The sequence below is a fragment of the Beta vulgaris genome, chromosome 3 (assembly GCF_026745355.1).
Source record: "Beta vulgaris subsp. vulgaris cultivar EL10 chromosome 3, EL10.2, whole genome shotgun sequence".
NCBI classification, from domain to species: domain Eukaryota; kingdom Viridiplantae; phylum Streptophyta; class Magnoliopsida; order Caryophyllales; family Amaranthaceae; genus Beta; species Beta vulgaris.
This window is the reverse complement of record NC_079204.1, coordinates 1,875,337-1,897,587: the sequence shown is the minus strand read 5'-3', so window position 1 is coordinate 1,897,587 and position 22,251 is coordinate 1,875,337. Positions and strand designations below refer to the sequence as shown.

The 22,251-nt window shown below is 34.9% G+C and overlaps 4 protein-coding genes across 8 annotated transcripts; 1 reads left to right on the top strand and 3 right to left on the bottom strand.

Moving 5' to 3' along the window:
- Window positions 1-2,868: 2,868 nt before the first annotated feature.
- Window positions 2,869-4,435, bottom strand: LOC104887992 (inositol-tetrakisphosphate 1-kinase 1). Its single transcript, XM_057393464.1, has one exon. The coding sequence runs from the start codon at window positions 4,065-4,067 to the stop codon at window positions 3,108-3,110; it is 960 nt and encodes a 319-aa protein (XP_057249447.1). The 5' UTR covers window positions 4,068-4,435; the 3' UTR covers window positions 2,869-3,107.
- An 842-nt stretch (window positions 4,436-5,277) lies between these two features.
- On the bottom strand, window positions 5,278-7,691 carry LOC104905807 (uncharacterized). The gene is made up of 3 exons (XM_048641446.1): window positions 7,525-7,691; window positions 6,687-7,366; window positions 5,278-6,575 (listed from the first exon to the last, which is right to left on the bottom strand). The coding sequence occupies exons 1-3, from the start codon at window positions 7,689-7,691 to the stop codon at window positions 5,278-5,280; spliced, it is 2,145 nt and encodes a 714-aa protein (XP_048497403.1).
- A 3,506-nt stretch (window positions 7,692-11,197) lies between these two features.
- On the bottom strand, window positions 11,198-12,446 carry LOC104887991 (inositol-tetrakisphosphate 1-kinase 1). Its single transcript, XM_010672790.4, has one exon. It carries the CDS (start codon window positions 12,375-12,377, stop codon window positions 11,382-11,384), a length of 996 nt encoding a protein of 331 aa, XP_010671092.2. The 5' UTR covers window positions 12,378-12,446; the 3' UTR covers window positions 11,198-11,381.
- A 3,401-nt stretch (window positions 12,447-15,847) lies between these two features.
- On the top strand, window positions 15,848-22,189 carry LOC104887990 (uncharacterized). Of its 5 annotated transcripts, none has more exons than XM_010672787.3 (11): window positions 15,848-16,031; window positions 16,127-16,190; window positions 17,929-18,052; window positions 18,136-18,230; window positions 18,418-18,623; window positions 19,309-19,497; window positions 19,848-20,048; window positions 20,375-20,528; window positions 20,643-20,706; window positions 20,789-20,854; window positions 20,952-22,189. In XM_010672787.3, exons 1-11 carry the CDS (start codon window positions 15,973-15,975, stop codon window positions 21,026-21,028), a joined length of 1,299 nt encoding a protein of 432 aa, XP_010671089.2. In that variant the 5' UTR covers window positions 15,848-15,972; the 3' UTR covers window positions 21,029-22,189. The 5 variants fall into 5 exon arrangements, 2 of the variants coding, with proteins under 2 accessions (XP_010671089.2, XP_048496724.1); XR_007272373.1 differs by lacking the exon at window positions 16,127-16,190 and having other exon boundaries at window positions 15,879-16,031; window positions 20,952-21,255; window positions 21,501-22,189; XR_007272372.1 differs by lacking the exon at window positions 16,127-16,190 and having other exon boundaries at window positions 15,879-16,031; window positions 20,952-21,255; window positions 21,463-22,189.
- The last annotated feature ends 62 nt before the right edge of the window (window positions 22,190-22,251 follow it).

Genomic DNA, 22,251 nt, shown 5'->3' with positions numbered 1-22,251 from the left:
ACGTATTATATAATTTTAAATATATATTGTTATATCAAGAGTTATTAGCAAAAAGGGTTTGAAAAACATTAATAGCTGATAAAGAACGTGAAAACTCAAATGTTACCACAAATGTTTAGTACAAAGACGTGGTTCAAAATGTTTTTAAAATACTCTTATTATTATTGTCATTTAATAATTCATTTGTGATGTGCATTCACTTCGTTGAGATAAAAGGGTTTTTTCGTGTTTCCTCTTCAATAAATGCTACATGTAAACTTGCAGTATTTTACCATGTATAATATAATATATACACATTCTTATTTGATATAAAAAATTAAATCAAAAAATAAACTTCCCGTGCATTTTTGCACGGGTGGAAAACTAGTATGTATTATGTATCATCAAATTTTTACGTATTTTGCTTAAATCTAAATGTATTATTGTTAGGCGATATTGTACAGATTTGTATAGTTGTTATCTTTCCTTATGTATAGGGCCCTAGGTTTATTCGGTTACCTTATTGGTGTACTATATATATTATATTGAAATCAATACGAAAGGCAAGAAATCATAACCCTAAATCATTCTTGACATGGTACTAGAGCCAGGTTAATTTTTTTTTTCTCTCTCACCATATTTTCCCATGGCCGGCGATTCTGACAAACCGTCTGATACAAGAAATTGCGTTCCATAAAAGATGACAGACATAGTCATTCCATATGAAAGCTACATTATCAAATACTTAAGCAAAAGGTGGCCTTGAAAAATACTATATGCTGGCCTAACTGATTGATAACTCTATCTCCATTCTGAGTTCTTATAAAAAGAAAATAAAAAGTCAAGACAATTTGTTAACTATTAGGTACGACTGACTAATCTCTTGTAGTGTTAAAACAAGCCATCAACGTAATTTCCTAAGCTTTTTCCTGTCTTTTTCCAATTTGTTTCTAGAATGATAATAATATACTAATAGTAATATGTTAGTGTCAAATTATTGATATCAATAAATGAGCCTAATTATAAATTTTCAAGAGAAGACAACTTACAAAAGTCCGATATATATTGAACAAGAAACGCGATTAAGATGATAAATTTGATTAGATATCTTCCTCTTTTTTTTTTAGATGTACCATTTACATTTTTGATGGGTGTATTAAAATAATCAAATGTTACAACTAAAAAACGGAGGTAGTACATACAATTTATGCAAGATTATTTTTTTATGCAAAGCTGAGATTGGTATATCTCTAAAATTCTACTTGATCAAATCAGTAGGTATTCTATTTCAACGTTGACCCTGATTTAGCAACCAAATCCATACCTACTTTCGTTTCAAGTAATCAGAGTGCATGAAGATGCTTCAATAGTCAAGGAATCTACGATGGTTGCATGTTAAGAGGACACGATGTATAGTGCATACGTTATTACGTACCAATGTGAGAGCACATTATTCGCAATTGTTTAGTTGGCACTTGACTCCTTATACCTTTCTCGTCAATTATTAGTATGAACTTAACTTATTTAAACTTATCATCGTTGAATTTAACTCGTCTAGTTAAATATACACTTATTAGAACTTATTGTAGTACTTAATTGAAACGTCGGTAGTTTTATTGTCCTGCTTTAAGTTATTTGAATTAGTAACTTTTGTGAAGTTATGTGATCCCTCTAAATTTTTGTGTAACTTTCTAACCCTGCATTTACTAAGGTAAAATGAGGAGGAAAGAAATCACAATGGACACGAATTCATGAGCTTTGCCTTGTTGATTAGATACCCCTCAATTCTTTAGTCACGATAAGAAGAAAATCATGTATATATGCGCATCTCAACTTCTTTACTGTAGTAAATCATATAGTACTATCATACTTTTCATGTCCAAAATTAATTGTCACGAACCATTTCGATACAAAATTTTTAGAAAAGTGAAATGGTAGGGAGAAATATGACGTGGGAGTTCATCAAACCGATATTCGAATTCTATCTTAAATAAACCGAGACAACCCGAAAAAGAAGTCGTGCAAATTTAATTTAGAACGGATGAAATAATTAATAGGCAAGCTTGAAAGTTGGGAAAATATATTGTCCATACAATTGATCTGTCACCCTCAAGCACTGAAGCACAGGCTTCAACTACTCAATGAGAACTAGAAAATAGAAATCTAATACGGAAACACACTTGCAATAAAAGAAACTGCAAAAGATTTGTGTTGGGATAAGAATCTCAACCCATTTACGTAAACAGGTTGAGCTCAAGTTGGAAGTTTGTCAACTCAATTTATGCCAATTTAACCAGATTCGAAATGACCCATAGGCCATAACTAGCATTTGATCCTACTAGAATAACATGCCACAAAAAAACACCAAAATATTCTGCTAGCAAAAATACTTAATGCATTATTCATCTTCAATTTGTGATTTCAACCTACATTAACATGAAATTGACATTTTAAGGTATGTTGCATCTTGCATGTAGCTAAATTTAACTATATATCTATACAAATATATAAAAGGTGTGCGAAAGAAAGTCTATATCAATATGCCACGTGGCATTCTGCTCAAATTCCTAATGCAAATGTTTTATGTCTATGTGTACTCTTTTTTTAAAAAAAATGTGTAAGTGCAAAGTGTCGAATACGTGACCTTTGAAATGAAAAGTAAGTTATTAACCATCAATACACTATGACTTTGTTGTCTAATGTTTCAAATAAATATGATGAAGTTTTGTAGTAATCATAATTAACTAAAAAGACTGAAACAACTCTAACACTTTTATTACGTAGCTTACAAGAGAATATTGATATCATATTCTCTTACCAAAATAGGCAAAATTCCTAATGTATTGTAATCAAATTCAAACCTTTCAATTTTTTTCACTTATCACATCGTGACGTAAATTTTTCAATTTTCTTAATGGACAAAAAATACAAAAAAAGCAAAATAAATTATGAAACTTAAAAATAATAACATATTTGTTTATTATAACTAACCCGAGCCGTCGCTCCAGAAAAAAAAAAACTAGTTATAAATTTAACAGAAGTAGCAAAGAATACAAAACAAAATCAGTGACAATTAATTAGAATCAGTAGCAGCATAAACAGCAACAAATTATGTAGAAGCAGTCTAATTAAGTGTCTTGATCCACAGTCTGCTTGTTGTTGACAACATCCCAGAAAAAATCTGTCAACATTTCTTCAAATCCAGGCAACTTAGCATAACCCGGAAAATAATTGATGTCAATTATAAGAAACTTGTTACCATTGCAATCAGATGTATCTCGAATTACGTCGAAATTAAACAGATGAAGTTGTGTAGCCTTTCTTAATGCACCTACTAAATTGTTAATAAAATCCAAAGAAGGCATACTAATAGTTTCTTCTTCTTCATCATCATCAAATTTTGCAGGTAAACTAGAAATCTGTGAAAAGGGTAAAACACTTTCAAAAACAGGGTGATCATCAGAAATGTGAATGTCAGGCAAAGATTTTCTTTGAACACATTTGACATGATTTCCTGCAACATAAACCTTAAAAAGAACACCACCATGGTTAACAAACTCCTGCACCACAACTGGTGCTTGTTCCTTCACTTTTTTTAACCCATCAGAGTTAAAAACTAGTGACATTTGGTGAGAGTTTGGGGTGCCATTAGCTATTAAAGGTTTCGCAATGACCGGAAATCTGAAGTTTATTCCTTCTTCTTGGCATTGTTCAGTCATCAGAATCTGGTTGGGTACACCAATAGTAAATGATGATGTTGGAATGCTGAGGTTGTTTACAACTTCAAGCATTGAAACACGGTTGTGTAGGCGGCGGATGGCGGAGGGAGAGTCGATAACAGGGACATACGGGTGTTTAGATTTGAATTCGAGTAATTGATGATCCCAATCATCGTTGTAAAGCTTGTGAACAATGCAGTCGAAAGGGCCTTGTTGGAGGAGAGGTTTGGTATGATCAATAAGTATAAGATCAATGCCTTTGTTTTTGGCATGGGTGAGTAATGATGGTATAATGAAAGTGTTTACTTTGTTTGGAGGAAGTGCATATCCTACTGATATTCTTACGTTTCTTTGTTTTTCCTCTCCCATTTTGGTAGCTTAAGAATGTAGGAATTTCCGGATTATGGATCCGTGTAACTAGGCTTTTCCCCACCCTCAGTTATTGTATGAATGCTTATATCTCGGATTGTAATGAACTCTTTGATTTCGATAAGTAATGAATGGTACTATTTTGTTACATTTGGATTGTAAGACAAATGCACTTATATAGGAAAAAAAAAGAGGTGTTGAAAATTCGAAAGTAGAATCATAGGAATTTGATTCTGTTACATTTGCTCCATGTTTACGCTAGGTTAGTACCATTTTCAATTGTAATGACAAAATTGAATGTTTAGGAAAAATGAGAATAATTTTTGCATGCATTCTTGGCCGCCTCTGCCTAGCTGCGGTATTTTCTACTCTTGCACGTATCATGATATGTATCAGCCCTCCTTTGAAGACAAAACCAACTTAAACCCAAGTTGCATTGTGAATTGTGAGTAGGACATTATGGACCCGGCAAAATTGACCAATTATTACTTCATGTCACATAGATTATCTAAAAAAGAGTTCTAATTCTACTTGAAATCACATGTATTACTCCTTCTGTCTTATAATATAGTGTCTACTACCAAGTAAGTGTTGGCCCAGTGGTGATGAGGACTGGCTTTGGTAGGAGGGACCCGTGTTCGAATCCTCGTAACACCCTTGGGAGAGGAATGGAACCTAACCACCTCGAACTTGGTCTTGATCCGGATGTCCCTCGAAGGGTGAACCGGGTACAAACACCAAAAAAAAATAATGTTGTACCTACTTCATTTTTAGGGGGTCAAACTTTAAAATTTTTGACCAAATATTCTCATTTGTATATATAAAAAAAACATATTCATGTGGGGTCTTGTTAGATTCGTCTCAATGTGTAGTTTCATAATATCAACTTTTTATAATTTTTATTGATACGGAATTGAAGATATTAAAGGTCAAAGTTACGTTTTGGAGGTCGGGTAAAAAAGAAACAAATACTATATTATGAGAGGAGAGGGTAATATAGTATGAATTAAAATGGACAAATCTTGAACAGAGCTAACCTACAAATCAGTTGAATCATAATAGGCTATTTGACAATAGAGATGACCCAAACGAGCAGTAGATAAATAAATAAATAACACATTACTGGAATATGATGACTTGATCAAAAGTCAATTCAAATTATTGAATTGTTTTTTTTTTTTTTTTTTGGCGACAAGCACAAACAACCCAATTAGGACACTAAGTTACCTTGCCTTGCTGCAACGGCTAACCTATGTGCTGGGAGGACATCCATTCTGGCAACTTTCTTTATAATACAAGAACTAAACTCCCTTTGTAAGGCTCTAATGTCATGAATAACGGTGGCGATCTCAAAAGGTTGATGTGTGCTACCAATAGTGCGAACGACATCCACTGAATCCGAGTGAATGTGTAAATGCTGGAATCCTTTCAACTTTGCTTCATAGATACCTCTGAAAACAGCTTGAGCTTCAGTTTGAAGCGACGATGAGGCAACTATTCTTGCGTTTCCTTCAAAGACTCGTGTCCCATTTACCTTAGCTGACCAACCAATACCTGCTCGTGGAAACTTATCCTTATGTCTTTTCCAGGCCCCATCCACCACCATGACGCATATATCATCCCTGGAGTTAGTAGATGGGTAGCAAGGAATCTCTTGCTGAACTTCATATGTGAAAAGGGTCTTCTTACTCGAACTTCCTCTTACAATCTTGCTCTCGGTCCAATCTCTGAGAAGGATGTCTTTGCTCCGTAGGATGCTAGAGGGGTCGTCATATATTTGTCTGAACACGATATTATTCCTGTGTAACCAGATCGACCATAGAATGGCAACGAAGTCTATAGCTCTTTCTGACTTGGTTCCATCCTCCTTCCAAAACAACTGTAAGAAGTTTCTTACCCATTCACCCAAGGGAATAACTTGGCTCGAACCCGATTTGAGGCCTAAGGTTGAGCTCGACCAGACATGGGCTGATATACTGCAATCTCTAAAAAGATGGTTCTCATCCTCCTTCTGCTGATGACAAAGATAGCAATCAGGCTGCACAAGGATGTTACGCTTTATCAAGTTGGAATTAGTGGCCAAGGCCTTATGTATAAGTCTCCACACGAACATTTTCCATTTGGGTCTGAGATCTAAAGCCCAAAGTTTACTCCAAAACGATCTTTGAGTTTGTGCAAGATCTAAATTTCCTTTTTGACGCAGAAAGTGAGTGTAGACGTCTTTGACCCGAAAAATGCCAGACTTGGACTCACTCCAGGAAAATTGGTCATGGAAGGTTTCCTGCGGAAGGTATGTTGAAAGAACTCTGATAGCAGTGTCTGGCGAGAATACTCTCCATATGAGTGGGGTATTCCATGCTCTATGATTTTGTTTCATTAAGTCCTTTACTTGCCGGAGTCCCATGGCTTCTAAATTGATGCCCGGTTTGAGCTTGATAGCTTCACCCTTTAACCATCTATCCTCAAGAATGCTTGTACCAGCACCATCCCTGATTAATTTGACGAAGCCTTCAGAACAGTCTTGGATTGATCAGCATAGACCTCGAAATCCCCACGAAACTCTGCCTAACTTATGTTTTTGTAAGATCATGTTCACATGGGAGTTTTTGTATTTGGCACAGTAAACTTGAGAAATGAGAGAGCTTGATGAGGAATGTATCCGGACTGCCTGCTTAGCTAGAAGAGCTTTATTGAAGAGGTGAACATTCCTGATGCCCAGACCTCCTCCTCCCTTGGGAAGTTCCAGAATAGCCATGCTCTTCCAATAAATTGGTTTTGTTTCCCGGGATCCCGCCCATAAAAATCGTGCAAAAATTGAATTTAACTTGTCTGCTGTCGTCTTCGGGATGAGGAAAACACTAAGAATATATAGGCTGAGCATAGCAAGCACACTATTTATTAGGATGAGTCTTCCTGACATGGAGAGAGAGCGGTGATGCCAGCTGGAAAGTCGATTCTCCACTTTCTCAACAAGAGGAAGGAATTGTCGAGACGCTCTGCCATTGACTTCAACATTACATCCTAAATACTTTCCCAAAGACTCAGCAGAAGGAGTGTTAACGATATTCCTCATCTGGTGACGACTCTCTGGCGGAGTATTTGGGCTGAACATGATAATTACTTCTCCTGACAGCCTACTGAACTTCGACAAAATGTTCTTTAGACCCTCGCATGATGCAGGCGTAGCCTTGAAGAAGATAAGTGAGTCATCCGCAAAGAACAGATGAGACACAGAAGGTCCAGTTCTAGACAGCTTGATACCCTGAAAAATGTGTTCCTCCGATCCTTTTGTTAGTAACCTAGAGAGGATTTCCATAATAAGAATAAAAAGATATGAAGATAAAGGATCTCCCTGTCTGAGGCCGCAAGTAGGCTTGAATCTATGGGTTGGCTCTCCAGTTATAAAAAAATAGAGTACGATACTGTTGTGACGCATTGCATGATCCAGTGACAGCACCTAGCTGTAATCTTCATCTGAATGAGCAACCAATGGAGGAAGTTCCAATCAACCTTATCATACGCCTTGAACATGTCAATTTTTAGAGCGGCATCGTACTGCTTCCCTTTTGTGCGTTGTTTGATGCTGCTCACAATTTCATGAGCGATGAGACAGTTGTCTGCCATTAGTCTCCCTGGGACGAAGGCATTCTGAAAAGGGGAAACTATGCTCTGTAATATTGGTTTAAGCCTGTTGGAGATGATTTTCGAAATGATTTTGTAAATCACATTGCACAGACTTATTGGTCAATACTGGCTTGCATCCTCAGGCCTCTCCTTTTTACTTCTATATCAGAAGTAGAAAACTAGGAAATTTCAGACTAATATCATAAGTAAATATTTCTTCCGTTTAGAAATAGTTACACCATTTGCATAATATTTATTATTCATATGTTATACTTTGATTGTCTTGGGTGATTTATATGGTAGAAAAAATATGGTCATGTGGGATCTTGTTAGATGCGTCTCAACATATATCTTCTTAATATCAACTTTTAATAATTTTTACTTATTAATAATTTAAGATACTAAAGTAGGAAAACAATTTGCAACAAAATTGGAAAAGACATGTTCCACATCTTCATCTAACCCGCTTGAGTAAGGATATGAGTTAGCTCAATTGGATAGAGCGCTCCCCCTTGGCCCCTGAGGTCAGGGGCAGGCTAGTAGCCTTGTAAGAGTTAGTCCTTGGGCTGACTTAATTTCGTAATAAATAAAAAAAAAAAAGCTAACCCGCTTGAGTGCCCAAACGAATCCGCTCGACTCCAAGAGCACAACTTTGAATCGCAATAAGGGTGCGTTCTGTTCAACTTAAAAAATTAAGTTTCAGGTCCAATAAGTTCAGATAAGTTCAGATAAGTTCAGATAAGTTGCAATAAGGTCTAATAAGTGCAATAAGTTCCAATAAGGTCCAATAAGTTCCAATCAGGTGCAATAAGTTCCAATCAGGTGCAATAAGTTCCAATCAGGTCTAATAAGGTCCAATAAGTTCCAATCAGGTCTAATAAGGTCCAATAAGGTCCAAATAGTCAATGTTTAATAAACATTTGTATTATTGTCCACTATTTTGTTATTCATAATTTCATATCACTATTAGCGGATTATGTTATTATTAGAATTTTAATTAAAGTACCACAATGATTATATAGTATTATACTTGTATTAGTGTCTATTATTTATTATTTATTTGTATTATGTCTATATTTAATATATTTATTTGTATTATGTCTATTATTTTATTATTTATTTGTATTATGTCTATTATTTTATTATTTATTTGTATTATGTCTATTATTTTATTATTCATATTACTATTAGCTGATTATGTTATTATTAGAATTTTTTATTAAAGTACCACAATGTATAGTATTATACTTGTATTATTGTCTATTATTTGATTATTCATATTGCTATTGAATAATATTATAATCATGGTCAAATAATTAAGGTTAACAATAATAATAATAATAATAATAATAATAATAATAATAATAATAATTACAATATTTCGCAATTCGTCTTTAAATAACTAGAGATAACATGTTTTTGTTACTAATAACTATGAAAGATATAAATGTTATCAACTGATTGCTTCATTATCATCACTGGAGTATCTTTCTTTATCGGAGTATATTTCTTCATCTTCTACATCATCCTCTTCAATCAATACGTTTTCTTCATCAACAGCCAACCATATTTCATCTGCAATTTTCGCCCGAGTTGAAGCTACTGTGACTTTGAACATTTTTTTCTCTTTCTTCTAGTAACATTCAAATAAATGAAAGGTGAAGAAAGCTGAAGAAATGAATGAAGGAGTTGTTGTTAGCAATAAATGTTCAGCTTATTTTCATTGATTAGGAAAAGGAGAATCAGGCCCATAATCAAGCCCTTTACAATGAAAGTTCACTGCCTTTTGCTCAGCTTAAATTAGTAACTACTAGTATTTTATAAAATTAATTTTTTGATTTTCTACTAGTGTTTTATAAAATTAAAACAACACTATTAGATATATTAGTGATGAAAGTTATGTATAGGCAAATATATAAATAGTAATTTTTTTGTTAAATTAATTATCATAAGAGATAATTAATAATCATTATTTTTAAAGGACGAATTATAATAATTATTATTCCATAAAAAATTTGAGGGTAGTATTTACGTTAGTGGTAATATTTATGTTATTCATGGTCAATGTTTTTGTCTAATAAGGTCAAATAAATTTCAATCAGGTCCAATAAGGTCTAATAAGTTTCAATCAGGTCCAATAAGGTCTAATAAGTTTCAATCAGGGTCAATAAGTTCCAATAAGGTCTAATAAGGTCAATCAGGTCCAATAAGTTCCAATCAGGTTCAATCAGGTCCAATAAGTTGAATCAGGTCCAATCAGTCCAATCAGGTTTAATAAGTTCCAATAAGTTCAGTTCAGGTTCAATAAGTTCAGTTCAGATAAGTTCCAATAAGTTCAGGTCCAATAAGTTGAATAGAACGCACCCTAAGAACAAGAAAATGGTTATATTTGGAGAAGTATCTAAGTACATTATATTACAAGGTGCTAAATTAAGCAGTAGTGTTTGAGGATTACATAAAATAAAATTACAGACTGTTAAAATGCACAAATAGGAACATGCATCAAAGTGCATGTAGAGGATGGTGCACCCTCTCCTAAACAACGTAGTTTTAACATTTTAAGAGTATATGATTTTTTTAAAAAAAATGGTTTTTGTTTCCTTAAATCTTACGACTTGTTTCACCTTTTCAAATATGATTGTTAGCGAGATTCCTTTTTTTCAGAATTTGAATACTGTATGTTCTTTTCATTATTACCTACTCCCTTCATCCCAAAATATAGTTCCCATTTCATTTTGCACAATCTCCAAGATGTACCTTTGACCTACGATATTTTCTATTTCTTATTAGTAAAAAATATAAAAAATTGATATTACAAATTTATACATTGAGACGAATCTAACAAGATTCTTCATGAATATGTTTTTTTTAATACATTAGTAAAAATATTTGGTCAAAGTTTTTAAAATTTGACTCCCAAAATAGAAATGGGAAATATATTTTGGACGGAGGGAGTATGTTCTTTTATAATGGGAGATTTACCTATTCTTTAATTTTAAATTATATGTTCTTTTATAAGAATGATATATATTCTTTAGGGTGCACAATGAGCACTGTTTACCCTAATACATCATCCACGCTTTGGTTAAAATGATTGAAATTGACAAGTTACCCATCTGAGCGTGATAACTGAGACATCTCTTTAAATAACTACAAAAAAACACCCAATAAAAACAGCTCGGGTTTGGCCCGGGTGGGCGAAACCCAGAACTATCCATTTGCATTATAGACACTAAAACTAGATCCTACTAGCTCAGACACTGTTTACCCTAATACATAATCCACGCTTTGGTTAAGATGATTGAAATTGACTAGTTACCCATCTGGGCGTGACAACTGAGACATCTCTTTGAATAACTGCGAAAAACACCCAATAAAAACAGCTCGGGTTTGGCCCGGGTGGGCGAAACCCAGAACTATCCATTTGCATTGTAGACACTAAAACTAGATCCTACTAGCTCAGACATAGTCCACATAACTGAACAAAATATTCTGGCAAGAAAGGAGAAACAAACACTTAGATGCATTCATATTTGTAATTTCAAGACACATTCACATGACATACTGAAAATAGTAGTAAAATACAGCTTGGAATTACATTCTAGATCATAAAACATTAGAGAAACTTAGAAAAATACAACAGAATGTGATCATCAGTAGCAGCAAACGCCAACAAATGTCAGAGCAATTTTATGTCATGTTTTGATCACCAGTGTCATTATTCTGGACAACATCCCAGAAAAAATCAGTAAACATAGCTTCAAATCCAGGCAATTTAGCATAACCTGGAAGATAATTGATGTCAATTATAAGATACTTGTTACCAATATCAGAATCTGATGTATCTCGAATGAGGTCAAAGTTAAACAGATTAAGTTCTGTAGCCTTTCTTATTGCTGCAGCAAGATTTTGTATGAAATCCAATGGAGGCATAGTAATCTGTTCTTCTTGTTCTTCATCAAATATAGAAGGTAAGTTAGAAATCTGAGAAAATGGTAAAACATCTTCTTCTAGTTTAAAAATTGGATGATCAGTTACATGAAGATCAGGCAAAGATTTCCTGTGAACACATTTGACATGATTTCCTGCAACATAAACCTTAAAAAGTACGCCGCCATGATTGATAAATTCTTGTAGCACAACAGGAGCTTGATGTTTTACTTTCTCTAAACCATGTGAGTTTAACACCAGTGACATTTGGTGTGACTTGATTGTACCATTTGCAACCATTGGTTTCGCAATCATTGGATATTTCAGACCTGATCTTTCTTCTCTGCATTCTGCTGTCAGCAGAATCTGTTTGGGTATTCCAACAGTAGGAACTGATCCTGCAATTCCTGCAGTATCTGAGGACTTTGAAAGGGTGAGCTTTTTGACAGCTTCGAGCATCGAAACTCGATTGTGTAGACGGCGTATGGCTGCAGGGGAATCAATAATAGGGACATGAGGGTGTGCTGAATTGAATTCATGTAATTGTTGGTTCCATTCGTCGTCGTAAAACTTATGAACAAGGCAGTCGAATGGACCTTGTTCAAGGAGAGATTGGTGACGATCTACAAGGATAAGATCAATGCCATGATCTTTGGCATAAGTGAATAAGGATGATCTAATGAAGGATTCTACTTTGTTTGGGAGAAGTGCATATCCTACTGATATTCTCAGCTTTTTTTCTCTCTTCTCTGCCATTTTTGTAGTAGTGAATTGTACTAAAAGAATGCAGGAAAATGTAGCTCAAGTTTGGGGTTATAAAAGGAGCAGAGTGAGGTCGGCAGCATCAACAGCCAAAAAGAAAAAAAGTTGGATTAAAAGTCGCTTTGGATTTTTTTAATCGCCACTATTTGATTTTTATAGTCGCCACTTGTTAATGTAAAACTTTGATTATTAATAGGAAAAATTGATAATAGAGTCTGAACTTTAGGTGATATTTTTTAAAAGGTCTGAACTATTGATTAATCTGTGTAGGTCTCAACTTTAGGGGTATTAACTTTTGGCGGGCTTTAGTGACTTAAAAGTTAAAACTGGCTTAATAGGTCATCACTTGTAAAACTTGGGTCACATCAGAAGGGTTAATTGAGTGAGTGATGTAGGAACTAGGTGAGATTTAAAAAAAAATCTTCCGTTTTAAGTCGTCGAGGTCCGCTAAAAGTTAAGACCTCCTAAAGTTGGGACCTACACAAGTTAATCAATAGTTCAGACCTTTTAAAAATTATCATCCAAAGTTCAGATCTCTATTGTCAAGTTTTTCTTATTAATAAAATGAAAATATTGAGAGTGATTATTAGGACAAGATACAAGATATTTTACATACTCCTCACTCTGTCTCAATATATAGTGCTTATTTTTCATTTTGCATGTGAATTATTAAAGTAATGTATATATTTTTTTTTCGATTCTGTTAATTAACTGATCAAGTAGGCTCAGCTCAGCACTCATGAGTAAGGGGATGACAAGATCCATAAGAAAACTTTCAGAGACTGGACAGTGGATATTAATGAGAATCAAATTCCCGACCATGAATTTAGGAGGTGGGAGCTCCAACCATTGGGCTCCCACGTGATTCTCATTAAAGTAATGTATCTGTTCCACGTCTAGACTAGGTTGCCTAGGTACGAATTTCGATGCTACTGACAAATATTAAATTAATTAATTTGGATTTAAAGAAAAGTTAAAAAAAAAAATATGAATGCTTTTCAGCCTGAGAGCAAATGTGTACCACACAACCACTAATAAGTTGGGTGAACCTTGTCAATAATTCTAAAGTGACAAAAGGATTTTCTTGTTGGCCCACAGGCCAGTGCCACAACGTAAATTTCACACTCTTTACTTCTCTCTATCTCCTCAATTTGTTTCTTAAGAAGTAGCCAAAATTGAATGGTTTCAAGAAGGAAAAAAGAAAAAAAAGTAGCCAAAATGGAATTTTGATACCATATAGAATCCCACTAAGTTTTTTCCATGGAGGGTCACTGCTGTGCATAGATCTAAAACTCACCGACTTCAAACAGTTCAAAGTGTGATATTGCCTATTGGTGGAACTTAGAGACTCATGAAGACTTAAGGCACAATTCTTGTATCACATGTATTGTCCTGGGTGGCATGGATTCTCCAAATCTATACAAATATATTAACAGTTAGTCTCATAAGAGATTGCTTAATTTTAACTTAAAATTAGGTACAATCTAAGTTCAATATTAAGAGGAGAACATGCCACTTTTTTTTAATATAGTGACTAGTTTAGTCTATTTAGGAACCAGGTTAATCTATTTAGTAATGACATTCCATTCAGTGACTAGTTTAATCTATTTAGTGATTATTTTAATACGTTTGGTAAAACTACCGAGTTATTTTTTTTAAAATTATCTATTGTAGTTCGATCTTCAAGAAAAAAGGAAGGAGAAGAGAAGAGATGACTACCATAGTGTTAAATTAGAGTCAAATTGAATGGACTTGTTAGAAAAATTCAGTCTTTGGTCCGTCTAATTTTATGATATTCTAATAATTTGTGATGTATTAAAAGGTGTACTTTACAATGTTTATTTACCATCATCATTTAAAAATATATGTATGCTGAAGCTTGGGCTCGAATCCCTGACCTTAAGTAAGGATTTCCAAAGACTCACCATCTGATCTAACATTTTTTAGTGATTCGTGTTTCCACAAAATTATAGATATGTGTTGTAGTTAGTAATGTGACAATCAATTCCTACTTCTAGCCATAAAATTTATTTTATTTATTTGATTTTTTTACAGTCATCCCCTTGATCCATCTCCCCTTTCAAAATTCACCATGAGCATTAGAGTCTTATACTTCGTAATTAATGGGGTAGTGTTACAAATTATTCTTGATGCTAATCATATCTTATTGTTGTTGTTTGAAAATACGAATTAGGAGATGAAGTTTAAAGGTCACAGGGTAATGCCCATAAGGAGGTCAGTGTAATGTTGATCATAGCACAAATTCCTTGATTACAGATATAATTTAATTCAGGTGTGTCTTTATGTGCCATATGGAACCTCCCCCCTTGCACTAGACTTTGTTTGGTAGGAAGGATTTGGATGGAAAAGAAAGGAAAGGCAAAAACAAACTTTCTCATGTTTGGTAAAAGAAAACAAGAGAGATTTGATTGGAAAGGAGAGGAAGTGGAAGGAAAAGAATACTATTAAATCTTTACTTTACTTTCCTCCCAAAATTGGAGGAATTTGACCAAAGCCTGGATGGTGGACCAGAGACCACCTTCCTTTACATGATCTCACTCCAAAACACATCATTTTACATATAAAACGCAAAAGCAACTATAGAAAATTAATTAATTAAAAAAAAATTATAAAATCCAAAAAATCCCTGAAAACTTGCTGAATCCCGCCGCAAGGGGAAAATACTGTCAATGAGTTGGAAAAAAAAAATGAAAATTCATAAAAACTAGAAAACAGGAAATAAATCTAAGAAGCTTTTACCTATATTTTCTTTATTTTCTTCCTTTCCTTTACTAATGACAACCAAACATGTGATTCCTCTCAAATCCACCAATTTTACCAAACATTAGAAACTACAACTATATTCTTTTCTCTTCCTTTCTTTTTCCTTCCTTTATTAAAAAAATACCAAACAAAGTGTAAGTATTTCGGTGCCGCTCGAGATTAAAATGCTTGGATCCACCTTTCGAAACATGTGAGTTATGGTTTTAAATGTAAATATTTATACGCCAATCTAATACACTTTTACATCTTCATATTTTATTTTGAGCAAAAATTGATTAAACTGGTAGATCTCCGTGTAGGAGATAGGAAACCATACCATTGGACCTAAGGGTCCTTGGTTTTTGTTGAGTCCTCCTAGACAACTATACTTCCCAGCATGAATAACCGTCTCAACTCCCAAATAGCACTTTACATGAGAGTAAGGGATATCTTACTGGTTAGAGCTCCCCTCCTGGTTACATGAGGTTATGGGATTGATTTTCACTCTTGATAAGTTGGAATTTCCTTTATTCCCCAACTTGTCAAGATCTATCCTTACCTTATAAAAAAGTAGCACTTTATATACCAGACTGCATATTTAATAAAAATGTAAAGTAACTATTAATATTAAGTCAAAAACTCTAATAATGACGATGCATCATAGATACCACTTCAATCTGGTGGATCTGGAGTCTGGAGGCCCATTCACTTTCCCAAACAATCCACTTCATACATTCCATGAATATAATGAGCTTGAATAATTGGGCCGCCCAACTCAATTTTGTATCATCAGCAATTCAGTGGAAAAGGGCAGTGAAAGCGAAGAATGAGGAAGAAGCTGTTATTCCGACTGTTACCTCACCTTCGTCACCGTCGCAATTTTCAGTGAGATTCTCTTTTTCTTTTTTTCTTTCCTGATTTTTTTGATTTATTTATTTACTAGTATTAGTAATTTATTCAACCTTTGTTTCTCCGAACAGAATTCATCGACAGTTTACTCTACCACCATTACCATCAATTGTCTTGCATCACAGACTTTATCACGTAATTATTTCTTAAACTTACTAGAGTTACTACTATTGTAATTTAGTTACTTTTGGCCGAGTGGTTAAGATTGAGATGTTGTGAACGATAGGTCAAGGTTTGAATCATTGCTCCCCTTCTTTGTACTGCCTTCGTGCTCATACGGATAAAAAAAAATAGTAACTGTGAAATGAATTATAATATATCATATGATTCAATAGCCTATGTAAACTCTAAAGTAATGTCAGCGTGTATATATATCTTTAGGGGTCGTTTGGTTGGACGTACGGAGTTGCATTTACTAGGTATTGTTTAAGTGTTTGGTTAATTTTAGGAAGTAGAATTTTCCAAATCTTACCTTAGTAGGATTAGGTAAGGAATTTCGTCCATTTTGTAAAAGGTAATGCCACCATGTATATATACTCTTAGTGGTCGTTTGGTTGGATGTAGGAAGTTGCGCTATGTGATGAACTAAGATAACTTGGACACCATTTATGGCAGAAAATAAGGAAGAAAAAGAGTATTTGATTGATAAACTGAAATTACAGAAAAAGTAAATGATATTCATGCTTTCGAGAGACTTGATTTTCTCCGAAAATGAACTCTTAAAACCTCACCCAAATTTTCATCTATTTTCCACATGATTTATCTCCATATTCCATTCTATTTATAAGAGATATTTCTCCCTCACTCCCTAATTTATTCTTCGAGCTACTACTAAAAGCTAACTAATTATTGCTATAACAAAAGTACCACTTTTCCCTAGGTGGATTCATTACGCGTTACCAGGTCTTAAGTGTTTGGTTGATTCCAAGAAGTAGAATTTTTCAACCATGTCTAAGTAGGAAATAAGCAACTTCGTCCATTTTGTGAGAAGTAATGCAACACTATATATATATTCTTAGTTGTAGTTTGGTTGGACGTAGGAAGTTGCATTCACCAGGTCCAAGTGTTTGGTTGATTCTAGGGAGTAGAATTTTCCAACCTTGCCTAAGTAGGATTAGGTAAGCAACTTCGTCCGTCTTGTGAGAAGTAATGCCACCGTGTATTCTTTGTGGTTGTTTGCTTGGATATAGGAAGTTGCATTTACTAGGTCTGAAGTGTTAGATTGATTCCACTATTCCAGGAAGTAGAATTTTCCAATCTTACCTAAGTAGTTTAAGTAAGGAATTTTGTCCATGTTGTGAAAAGTATATTTCTATCAAAGTTGTTTTTATCAACCAAACAACCAATGTTTAGATGGTGCACACGCTAGTACATAGAGCATGTTGCGCACATGTACATGGTTAACAAGCTGAATGAACATATGTACATGAACACCAAGCCAAATGAACATATATACATCTCTGTTGGTACATATGGTATTTGTCTTTGTGTCCATAATCCAGTCCTTTATGTTTATTGTGCGTACGGTTCTCATCATACAGACGTATGTATGAACTACTTTGGGCCAAAAAATACATTTTTCTCTAAAAAGAAGTTGTACTTCTTCTGATGCATGCCAAGTCAATTGGTTGGGCAGGAATGTAGTATATGTTCAAGCAGTGAATAATGAGGGGAGATCAATATATCTAACGCCAACTTGTAGAAAAGTTTAGTTGGTTTCATATTTCCGAGTTAACTATCCTAAGGGGATGAGTGATGATTAATATGTGATTCTTGTAATTTATTTCCTTAAAAAAATCTGGCCATGTTGTATCTTTCTGTGCCCCATGATTAGGTATATATCACTTGTTATGTTATCTGTTGTTCTGTGAAGGGGCACCCCGGAGCATCATATGGCCTGAACTCAGCTTTGGCTGCGAGAGGTGTGATTGTGGAGGACAAAGTTTTCCTGAATTTGAATGCCTCTGAACTAAAGCAGAAAGGAGCGACAACTACAGGTGCCAAATCGTCTCCCCTTATATTCTCCCCGTGTTTTCAGCTCAATAGCTCAACAACTTCTGCCTTCATTTCATCATTGCAGAGTCTCTGTCAGGACTTCATATTTATTTTAGAGGAACTGTTTTTGGAGGGAGCTCAGAATTTTCAAAGTCACAATTCAGTAAATTATTGAAACAGGCATGTATAGACCATCTAGGCTTTTCAGTTGACATTATCGATGAAATAAGTTACTTATATTGCGATATTCTAATGGAATTTAAAGTTGAAGGTATTCAATGATGTCATAAATGATGAGATTTTGGGTTTAGATGTTTTCTGTGTGTATTTTTGATTTAGTCGTTTTGTGTGCTGATTTTGGATTTAGGTCACTAGTCATTTGTCATCAATCCCAGACATCTTTATTCATGATGGAGCTATTGGATCATCATCGAGGTGTAGTGCAAGAATCCGTGTGATAAGTGACAACCCTTCAGCTGTACTCTCTCTTTCGGATATCCTTTGGGGTGCCTCGAATCGTGCAGTTTCACATGATACTTGTCCTATAACAATCTATGTTGCGTCTTCTATAAGGTGTGTTCAGTTTGACTTTTCTATGGATTGTTTATTATAGGGCCATGTGGAAATTTGCACTGTGGAATTACCATTTAGAGTGGTGTAAGGCTTATCTCAAGTACCAAATGCTAAATTAATAAGGTTGCCAACCCATGTGTGGCACCCCAATTGGGAAACTTGTTCTCTGTGCTCATTTTTGCTTCATTAGGGGCAGAAGAATATATTTAGAATACAGCCCTAAATAGTGTTTTGTCCCAACCTCTAATTTTGATGTTTGTGACAACCAGCCTGTGGTCAATTTATGCCGATGGAGTCTATTGAATTTTTCGAGTTGATGGGATTGGTGAAAAAAGTGTTCTGATATTCAGTGATTCAGTTTTCTGTAATCATGCTGACTTATATAGTTGGTCTTCAACTTGGTGATTAGGATACTCTAGAATATGCATATTAACATGGATATGGACTGACCCCTACAACAAGCGTAGAAATCTAGATTCTAGTCAGAGCATTCCACATAGGATTTTGAGATTGGCTACCGTCTACTGATGTAGAATTTGTATGAATGATTGCCTAGTGGTTTAAGGGTTACATTTCTGTTTAAACGGAAACATGTTTTTTGACATCCATAGTAGGGCTATTTAGTTGTTTCTTTATGTTAGTCATGTTGTGAGAACAATGTTTGATGTTACTCTCGACTCTTCAGTGAAACAATAGGGAGCACAGTTGGTATTGGTTCTCAAGGAAGTACAGGGTTTATAGCTGCTGATACAGAGCGTTCTTCTCTTATCTTATGTGGTAATGCTTTCGGTGATACAAATGGGGTGAAACGAAGTTTGGTAGCATTATCAGAACCTATATTAGCAGCTCGAGGAGGCATCCCACTGGCAGCTAGGTAAATTGATCCTATATCCGATGGCTTTTCAAATGTTCTTTTACACTTAGTCTGGATAAGAGGAAATGGAGAGAAAGGGAGGGAGGGGAAAGGGAGGGAACAAGTTCCCTTGTTTAGATAAGGGGTTTGGGGTAAGGAAGGGGACGGAGAGGGAGGGATCCACTTTCCTCCTCCCTCTTCAATGAACATCCCTTCAACATTGGAAAGATTTGGAGGAAAATTGGAGGTCCACCCCTGGCTTTCTTTCCCCTTTTCTTCCTCCTCATTCCCTCCCCTTCCTTTCCCTTCCATGTTGCTATCCAAACAAAGTGTTAGTGAGATTGTTACTTCTTAATATTAAACTTGTATAGGATCCTGGAGTTGGAGGACGTGGTGATACTCTTGTTTGCACCAGAAGATGTCATTTGGAGCTCCTCCAATCAGTTGGTGTCTGGAGATGCAGGTGTAATTCTTGCGTCTCAAGGTGTTGCACCCTTTTTCCGAACCAAGAAATCAAATGCACCAAGCTTATACAAATTGCCTGCTGCTATAATTCTTGCATGTTCTGATAGGTAAAGAAATCACATGAGTAGTTTACAACCAAGTTTCAGTTTGATTAGTATTGAACAATTAAAATCAAACAGTATGTTCGTCAAAAAAACAGAAGTCAAAGAGTGACCAATTCTTTCTTGGTTAAATATCCATTTCATATTCTTGTCCTCTGAACAATGAAAATGCAACAGAATCGACAAACTAGATCATAAAAAGAAAAGTCGTGTGCGATGTTGTTATGCTTAATAAAGACATGTGCCATTGCCCATAGAGATATTTCAAGTGTATATATCCTTGAGATCTCTTCAGTTACTGCTTTATTATACTTCTTTTTTTTTGGAATCAGCTCCAAAGTCCTTCCTGCTGTATCAAGGCTTTCACCTGGTCAAGCTGCTTATCATTTCCTAGCTGGATATCAGAATGGCAATTACATTCCTGCATTTAATAGTAGACTGTCATCGATTGATCCCTTGGAGTTGTCAAAGGCTCTTTTAGCCCAGGTAAGAAGTATGAACTTTATGTTTCATTATTAATAGGGGTTTGATGTATAGTTCTCACTACTTCTGTTGCTGTATGCTACTTATTTATATTCTTTTGGGGTTATACAATCGCAGTTGAAGGACACTTCAATGATTCCGTTCCTGATAAATATTAACGATGGAGAAAAGCATATAACTGGTAAAGAAAAGAGGTGATTCAAAATGGTGTATTACCGAGTGGTTTCCTAGTGTTTTCTAAAGCTAAATTCAATTATTGTCAGGGAAAGACCTTATAGACGTAGTTCAGTCAACTCTTTCGAAGAACATATCATTCTTTAAACCTAAAGGTAACATGAGCAAGTTTCAGTCTTATGTGAAGATTATAGAGCGAGTGAAGTTTACTGGTTTTCTCAGCTTTCCTGACCATATTGCTTTCTTGAGCAGGTGGAGACCTGAAATCAAAGTTCAAGAGGTTTTTGCGGAGTAAATATTCAGAATTACCGGAGGAATTTTCATTTTGACATCCTCATGAGTTCTGCAAGGTGCAACCTCTTGTACTTGTACATAGCGAATATGGATCTCACAAGCACAATCAGTCCTGCACGGATCAGAGCCAGAGCCAGTGCCAGCGCCAGCCTGAGTCAATGAGAATCAGGAATCTGACCTATTGATTTGAGCACTGGAATCTGGATACACTACTGGATGCTACTCAATTGCTTATATCGGTATGGTCCAACTGCGAAGACAGGTTTGAGTCCTAAAGCTGGGTTCTTATTCATGCTTGTTAGTTATTAGTCGCAGAAGACCCATTTTCATTCTCTAAAAGTTGATCCAATTAATGTCTATATATATATATATATATATATTAGTGACATTGTCTTTTTTGTAAAGAATTTCAAATTGGTCAGAATTGGGGTATATAACTATATTTTGTGCAACAATCAAACTGGAACAGAGTAGAGGGAGTAACTGAAAAAGACATTGTTCGTGTAGTTTCGTCAAATCATTCTGACTACAAATAGTTGTCTTCATCGGGGGAAAGTCGATTGATGAGCAGGTTGTGAGTTGAGATCATATGCATTGTGTCACTGTGTGCAGTGTGTTGGGACTTGGCCTTGTTCTGTAAGTTGTCACAAGCTTTTTGAGCTTGTACCTATATACACTTTTAACTTGTAAGTTGTAAAAGTTCTCTAGAAAAGTTGTGTAGTCTTGATGACATTTTTCTTCTTGTTGATATCTTAGGTATATCTAAAGATGTCTTTGGTTTTCCTGACTAAATATGATCAAGTGAACTGATCCTGTACATTGGTCATGAGATTCTTAGAAGTACATCAGGACTGCAGCAGATTATTCACGTTGACAATTTGAAAATGTTCTTCTAGGGTTAAAGCTTATCCTGTCCATGCTATTATTCAGTTCAAGTGTTTTATATGGAAAATTCGTCCAAGTGCACCTTCAAAAATACGAAGTTTTTAAGATAGTGTATTTTGTAATTTTTTTTTTTTTGTGAGAATGTACCTTATAAGTCTTTTAGTTTAAGATTGACTCATTGTGGCTGTTTTCTCCCGTAAAGTCGAACTTTAAGTCATCTGGTTAATCCTTTTTTTGGCACGTGAAGCACACATTACATTTTCTCTTTTCTTTACCCTCTTATATACTTGATACTCTCTCTTCTTCCTCTAGTGTTCATCCTTCTGACGTTGATGCTCTTCTCAAAATTGCTGAGTTTTAAAATCTCCTTATT

Excerpts from the sequence above, each read along its gene's own strand:
- LOC104887992 (XM_057393464.1), bottom strand. The coding sequence starts at position 4,067 with ATGGGAGAGGAAAAACAAAGAAACGTAAGAATATCAGTAGGATATGCA.
- LOC104905807 (XM_048641446.1), bottom strand. The coding sequence starts at position 7,691 with ATGGCAGACAACTGTCTCATCGCTCATGAAATTGTGAGCAGCATCAAA. Across the intron at positions 7,367-7,524 it reads CAGATGAAGATTACAGCTAG|GTTACTAACAAAAGGATCGG; the intron begins GTGCTGTCACTG and ends AATCCTCTCTAG. Across the intron at positions 6,576-6,686 it reads TCTCATTTCTCAAGTTTACT|GCTTCGTCAAATTAATCAGG; the intron begins GTGCCAAATACA and ends ACTGTTCTGAAG.
- LOC104887991 (XM_010672790.4), bottom strand. The coding sequence starts at position 12,377 with ATGGCAGAGAAGAGAGAAAAAAAGCTGAGAATATCAGTAGGATATGCA.
- LOC104887990 (XM_048640767.1), top strand. The coding sequence starts at position 15,885 with ATGAATATAATGAGCTTGAATAATTGGGCCGCCCAACTCAATTTTGTA. Across the intron at positions 18,231-18,417 it reads TCAGTAAATTATTGAAACAG|GTCACTAGTCATTTGTCATC; the intron begins GCATGTATAGAC and ends TTTTGGATTTAG. Across the intron at positions 20,529-20,642 it reads CAAAGGCTCTTTTAGCCCAG|TTGAAGGACACTTCAATGAT; the intron begins GTAAGAAGTATG and ends ATACAATCGCAG.